This window comes from Microtus oregoni, unplaced genomic scaffold (genome assembly GCF_018167655.1).
Source record: "Microtus oregoni isolate MIOR12 unplaced genomic scaffold, Mior012 000001F_ref0000356, whole genome shotgun sequence".
NCBI classification, from domain to species: Eukaryota; Metazoa; Chordata; class Mammalia; order Rodentia; family Cricetidae; genus Microtus; species Microtus oregoni.
In genome coordinates, this window is record NW_024543060.1 from 9,876,352 (window position 1) to 9,882,902 (window position 6,551).

Genomic DNA, 6,551 nt, shown 5'->3' on the forward strand with positions numbered 1-6,551 from the left:
CCTGAGTGAAGACCAAGGAGCACAGAAGCTGTTTGTTTTGTGATGCTGAGGATTGAACCCAGGCCCTTCCGCATGCTAGGCAAATTCTCTACTGCTGACACACACACACACACACACACACACACCCCATCCCCAGTTTCACAGGGCTCTATAGGTTGTCTTTTGTGTAGCAACAAACGCGATGACTTTGACATCCTAACTGGAGAATAGGTGGACTGCCTGGTCGCCGTGCTCAGATAGTCCACGCGGCTCCTCCCAGCCCATCTTGGCTTCTCAACAACCGGGGAGAAGGCCGGTTGTTATAGACCTAGTCTACAGATGAGGAAATCGAGGCCACCCAGGCACAGAGAGAGCCAGCCAGCAGTGGCTGGATGTCTGGCTTAAACTCCAGAGCTTTGTCAGCACCACCAAGCCACTGTCCCCCAAAGGAGGTACACAGAGCCAGCAGGAGGGAGGAGGAAAGGGCTAGGATGGGGTGAGGAGCCCAGACTTGGCCTGCTTTGTGGATTCCTTCCAGCTGGCCCTGCCTTCCTGTCCTGAGCCGAGGTTAAAGAAGCTCAGAGGAGGAAAGGTCAGGCTGGGAGAGAGGACAGAGCTGGCCAAAACAACCCACACCCTGTTCCCCATGGCTAGGCCCTGCATGCTGGGTAGGAGGGCACCACCCCTGCCCTCTAAGGATGCTGTCTGCTGCAGATGCCTTGAAACTACATGGCAAAGGCTTTGAGCAGGGGGAATTTGATAAAGGCTGCATTGCGGTCTCCAAGCTCTTTCTCATCCCCCCCCCCATCCCTTTCCTTCACCCCCAGTCCTATCCCACCTTGACCATACCAGCCCTGTCCCATCTCTCCTCTGAACCTTGTCAATCACATAATTTGCCCAAACCAGTCCTGCAGCTGACTTTTCAAATGTCTGGGCCCATCGATCCACACAGATCAGAATCTCCAAGGCAACGTTATGTACCCCGGCAACTTGAAGTTCAGAACATTTTAACGAAGTCAGAAAGTTATTTGGGGCCTATTTCTCTCCAGTGCTTCTCTAGTTTGTTTATGATAAAAAAAAAAAAAAAAAAAAAAAAAAAAAAAAACCAGCAGTACAGTGGGAGCTAACGGCGGAGCCTAGGCTTCCGTAATGTCATCAGACGAGTGACGCCACCGACCCCGGTCGCGATGGGGTTCAGCACCCTACAGGCAGGATGACATCATCGTCGCAACCCGCGCGGACAAGTGCGTGCTGGGTGAATTAGCTATGAGCAGGGGAAAATAAGGAGTGAGCGACCAGTCGCTGAAACCCCAGAGAGGCGCGGGGGGGGGGGGGGGGGGGGGTTGGGGGGGTTGGGGGGAGCAGAGGGAGGGTCCTTGGAGCCCCGCCCCCTCGGTAACCGCCGTGAGCTGGCCAATCCGGGCAGTCCGTGGTGACGCGCAGCCTATCAGCAGCCCGGCCTCTCCTGGAGGTTCCGCGTTAGGTTTGGCTCTCCAGTCAGGGGAGGGGTCTTTGGGCTTAGCGACCCACCGCAGCCCTGGTCCCCGCCGCCTGCCTCCGGGGGTCTGGCAGGTCCCGGCTTGCCACCTCCCTGGAGACTTGATGGCCTCGGAAGGCCTGGCGGGGGCGCTGGCCACCGTGCTGGGGGGTAAGGGGTTGCTGGTGCAGAGCTGTGACTCGGAGCCGGCTGGCAAGCCGCTGTCGCCCGTGCGGCTGCGGAAGAATGTCTGCTACGTGGTGCTGGCCGTGTTCCTCAACGAGCAGGTGAGCGTCCGGCCGCCGGCCTTCAGCTGGTCTCGGGAGCGCGCCGCCAGCCCCGGTGGGAACAGGCGAGCCAACGGCCGCTGCCTGTGCGTGGCGCTTCCCAGTGTTGCAAAGCACTCTCACACTAGCCGCTAAGCTGAGCTCGTCCTTATAGACTATAAAACAGAGGAAGAAGCTGAGACCCCGGGGCGGTTTGTCTCATCCTCCCTCCCCCCTCGCCTCCTCTAGGAGAGGCCTGCAGTATACCTCCTTCCTTACCAGGAGTCTGGCACCATGTCTGGCTTACTGAAGGATTTTCCTAGACCCTCCCGGCCCCACCGTTAGTAATGGGGAGCTTACTCTGACCCTCTGAGAATATCTATCTGTCTGTCTGTCGGTCTGTCTATCTTGTCTGTCTGTCTATCTATGTATCTATCTATGTATCTATCTATGTATCTATCTATCTATCTATCTATCTATCTATCTGTGAACCCCTCTGTACAAGTCTATGTGAAAACATCTGGCCAAGTAGGGGTAGGCAGTATGGGGGCAGAGCTGAATTTCAAAGCTCAGACCCTAAAGTGGGGACTGGACACAAGCTGATTTTAAGTCCTGTGGGGAACAAGAGAGCATCACAGTGGTGTAGATATGAGTCAGTATTGGAGTGGTGGCAATCTTTTAGGGCCTCCTTGAAGCAACGCCCAGGGACCTCAGCCCTTTCCTACAAACAGAAATCCTTTTGAATCCAAAGTCATGTTACAGCATAGAGAAGGCCGCCACCGCACTGAACCACAGCGGACTCTTGAGTCCCGACGACCCTGCAACCCTGAAGGTGTCTACCAAGAAGGAAGCTTTGGGCCACCATCCATCCAGCTAGGGGCTGCTCTTTCTAGAGTCCCCAGACTGGCTGGGTAGGAGTGAAGATTGTCTCGCTTTTCTCTCAGGATGAGGTGTTGATGATCCAGGAGGCCAAAAGAGAGTGCCGGGGAGCATGGTACCTCCCTGCCGGGAGAATGGAAGCCGGGGAGACCATCGTGGAGGCCATGCAGCGGGAGGTGAAGGAGGAGGCTGGGCTGCTCTGTGAGCCAGTGACACTGCTGTCTGTGGAGGAGCGGGGTGCCTCCTGGATCCGTTTCGTATTCCTTGCTCGGCCCACAGGTACATGGGCCCACGAATGCCACCTGGGAGCATTCGGGCACTTCCTCCCTTTCTTCTCCTAAGCCAGTCATACTGTGGCTTCTGTAAATTGCCACTGACCTAGTACAGGCTGAGAGCTGGGGGGAGGGAGGGGTCCTCCACCTGGAATGCTTGGGTGGCCCCTCTTCTCTCTCATACTAAATCCTTCTCATGCTGGCTCTCTCCTCATCCCCCAAATCTCCCCTAGGTGGAGTTCTCAAAACTTCCAAGGACGCCGATGCTGAGTCCCTACAGGCTGGCTGGTACCCACGGGTTTCCCTGCCCACTCCACTTAGAGCCCATGATGTTCTGCACCTGGTAGAGCTGGGTGCCAAATTCTGCCAACAAGCCATGCATCCTCACACTCTGCCTCAAGAGCTTCCCTGCAGTGTGGTCTGCCAGCGGCTGGTGGCCACCTTTACCACAGTCCAGTCAGTGTGGGTGCTGGTGGGCTCAGTGGGGACACCTCACTTGCCCATCACTGCCTGTGGCTTCACCCCTATGGAGCAAAGGGGTGGCGTCAAGGTGGCCATCCTGCGGCTGCTACAGGAGTGCCTGACGCTCCACAATCTGGCCGTGGAGACCAAAGGGTTGCTTGGGCTGCAGCACCTGGGCAGAGACCACGCGGATGGGATCTGCCTGAATGTGCTAGTGGCCCTGGCTTTTCGGAACCCAGGAATCCAAGATGAGCCCCCAAAGATTCGGGGTGAGAACTACTTTTGGTGGAAGGTTTTAGAGGAAGACTTACAAAAACAGCTTCTACACAGACTCCAGGAATCTTCCGTCGTCCCCCTGAGCAGATAGAGAGGCGCCGGCAGTGACAGCTGAGCCACCACCCTCCCTCTGTGGGCTGGAAAGAGACTGGCGATCAGAGATCTCATTGCACTGTGTGCAGGGACCCCACGTGGAGCCCAAGGGGAATCCAGTGCTCAAGGGTTTCCGTTGTTCTCAGGGTACACAATGCTTCTCTCGAGATGGCGAGGAGCTTTTTGAGCCCCGAATGGCACCATCTTATTTCTTTGTCCACTTTGGTGAAAGTCACATGTTGATCCATCCAAGCTCTTAGGAATGTAGAAGGGGCTGGGACATGGCAGACTCGTCCTTCAGGGCAGAGCCCTCATTGCTGAGTAAAAAGGTGTTGTTTAACTTGCCTTCTTGCCTAAATGTGTGTGTGTGTGGAAAATGTGGGGCCACTGTCCCACCCCCAGTCATCCAGGTCTTTCCTCCTGATAGACACACTCATGTTATGCAGGGGTGTAGGGCTCCTAGGTTAGGCAGCGCTGCTGACTGAAGCCTCAACCCACCCCAGCTCTCTTTAGCCTTTCTGTCCTGCTGGGGTAGGTGTGGGACTTTGAAGTGACCACACCCCTAATAAAAACACAGCTCAGACCTGTCCAGGTGTTGGAACAGTTTGGTCCGGTGAAATTGCATGTGGGGACAAGAAAGAACTGAGAATGACACCTTGGCCTCTCAGCCCAAGCTTCCTTCTCTTTGAGCTTCAGGACTCTGTTTTGGTTTGGTTTTGGTTTTTTTGAGACAGGGTTTCTCTGTGTATCTTTGGCTATCCTGGAACTCACTCTGTAGACCTTGAACTCAGACAGATCTTCCTGCCTCTGCTGGGATTAAAGGCGTGTGCCACCACCACCGCCCGGGCGAGTTTTGTTCAAGCCCTTTCCTCAGTTCACGCAGCCCAGACTGACCGTGAACTCTTATAATGTAGCTGGGGATGCCACTGAATTTCTGGACATCCTATGTCTGCAGAACTCAAGCACTTTACCAACTGGCTGGCATTCCCAGGCCATAACAGGATTCTGTTTTCTTGAGATAGAATCCACTCATACAGACCAGGCTATCCTCAAGTTTGTTGTGATCTTCCCACCTCTGACTCTTGAGTCCTGGGAATACAGATGTGCTTCAGCATGCCAAGTGACATAGTATATTATTATTATTTTATTATATTTGATGAAAACTTGGAGGCTGGAAAGATGGCTCAGCAATTCAGAGCTTGTACTGTTCTTGCGGAGGACCTGAGTTCAGTTCCCAGCTTTCACACTAAGTGGTTCATAACCACCTATGACTCCAGCTCCAGGCGATCCAACCCCCTCTCTGGCCTTTGTGGACACTGTAACTCAATGTGCACATACCCCTCTATAGACACACAATTAAAAATAAAAATGTTAAATAGAAACCAAAAGAGTGGGGCAAAGGAAATGCATCATCTGTTGCTAATCATTGGAGACCCACTTGCCTCTGCGTCTGTTGGGTGCACCACCACCGCCCCGCTGGTAGGGCATGCCTTTAATCCTAATGTTCAGGAGGCAGAGGCAAGAGGATCTCTATGAGTTCCAGGACAGCCTGGTATATATATGGACAGCCAGGACTACAAAGAAAGACCCTGTTTCAAAAAAGTAGAACAAGAAAAATGATAAAGTTGTTTCAATTTTTTTTTTCATTTTTGTGGTGCTGCAAGTTGAGCCTAGGGTCTCACACATGCTAGGTAAGCAGGCTACCTAATGGTCCCAACTAGCACCAAAACCCTTTTATTCAGCTCAGGGCCCCTCCTCCAGTTCCTACACAGAGAAGGGCTATTTAGCCTGGTAATTTTTAATCCTGGGTACACATCACCATCCCCCGGAGAGTTCTCAGACAATGCTGTCCACCCACTGTACTGACTAAGCTGCTGAAGGCAGCTGGACGCTGGCACTTTTATTTGTGTGTGTGCACACATGCGTGCTCATGTGCAGAAGCCAGAGGAGGATGCTGGGAGTCCTACTCTGTAGATTTCCACTTTATTCCCTTGAGACAGGTCTCTCATTGAAACTGGAGCTAGGCTGGCACCCAGCAAGCCCCAGTGATCCTCCTGTCTTCTTCACCCACAGTGCTAGGGCTCCAATGTGTGTGTAGCCAGACCCCCCCCCCCTTTTTTTTTTACAGGAGTGCTGGGAACTCAAACTCATGTCTTTGTGAATGGTTTCTCTTACCCACTAAACCATTTCCCCAGCTTGGCACCGATATCACAAAAAGAACCTAGGACAGTGGTTCCCAACCTTCCTAATGCTGCGACCCTTTAGTACAGTTCCTCATGTTGTGCTGACCCCAACCATAAAATTACTTCATTGTTACTTCATAACTGTAATTTCATTACTGTTAGGAATTATAAGGTAAATACCTGCTTTCCTATGGTCTTAGGTGACCCCTGTGGAAGGGTTGCTGGACCTCCAAAGGGATCTTGACCCACCAGTTGAAAACCGCTGGCCTAGATTTATTCTTGAAAGAATATTTTCTTCTTTTTTTAAATTTTTTTTATGATTTATGTATTATGTATACAGGGTTCTGCCTGCATGTGTGTGCCTGCAGGCCAGGACACCAGATCCCATTACAGGTGGTAGAGAGCCACCATGTGGTTGCCGGGAATTGAACTCAGGACCTCAGGAAGAGCAGTCAGTGCTCTTAACCACTGAGCCATCCCTCCAGCCCCTTGGAGGAATATTTTAAGATTTCGTTTTAATTCTGTATGTCTCTATGTGTATGTGCACGTCAGTACAGTGCCCTCCGAGGCCTGAGACATCAGATCCCCTGGAGCTGGAGTCTAATGTTGGTGCTAGGAACCAAACCCAGGTCCTCTGCAAGAGCAGCGTGTGTTCTTAGCTAGG

General features: G+C 52.8%; 1 protein-coding gene across 1 annotated transcript; it reads left to right on the top strand.

Annotated features, from left to right (window-relative positions):
• The first annotated feature begins 1,427 nt into the window (after positions 1 to 1,427).
• Positions 1,428 to 4,049, top strand: Nudt18 (nudix hydrolase 18). The gene is made up of 3 exons (XM_041670365.1): positions 1,428 to 1,743; positions 2,667 to 2,880; positions 3,107 to 4,049. Exons 1-3 carry the CDS (start codon positions 1,582 to 1,584, stop codon positions 3,700 to 3,702), a joined length of 972 nt encoding a protein of 323 aa, XP_041526299.1. The 5' UTR covers positions 1,428 to 1,581; the 3' UTR covers positions 3,703 to 4,049.
• The last annotated feature ends 2,502 nt before the right edge of the window (positions 4,050 to 6,551 follow it).

Excerpts from the sequence above, each read along its gene's own strand:
- Nudt18 (XM_041670365.1), top strand. The coding sequence starts at position 1,582 with ATGGCCTCGGAAGGCCTGGCGGGGGCGCTGGCCACCGTGCTGGGGGGT. Across the intron at positions 1,744-2,666 it reads CCGTGTTCCTCAACGAGCAG|GATGAGGTGTTGATGATCCA; the intron begins GTGAGCGTCCGG and ends CTTTTCTCTCAG. Across the intron at positions 2,881-3,106 it reads ATTCCTTGCTCGGCCCACAG|GTGGAGTTCTCAAAACTTCC; the intron begins GTACATGGGCCC and ends AATCTCCCCTAG.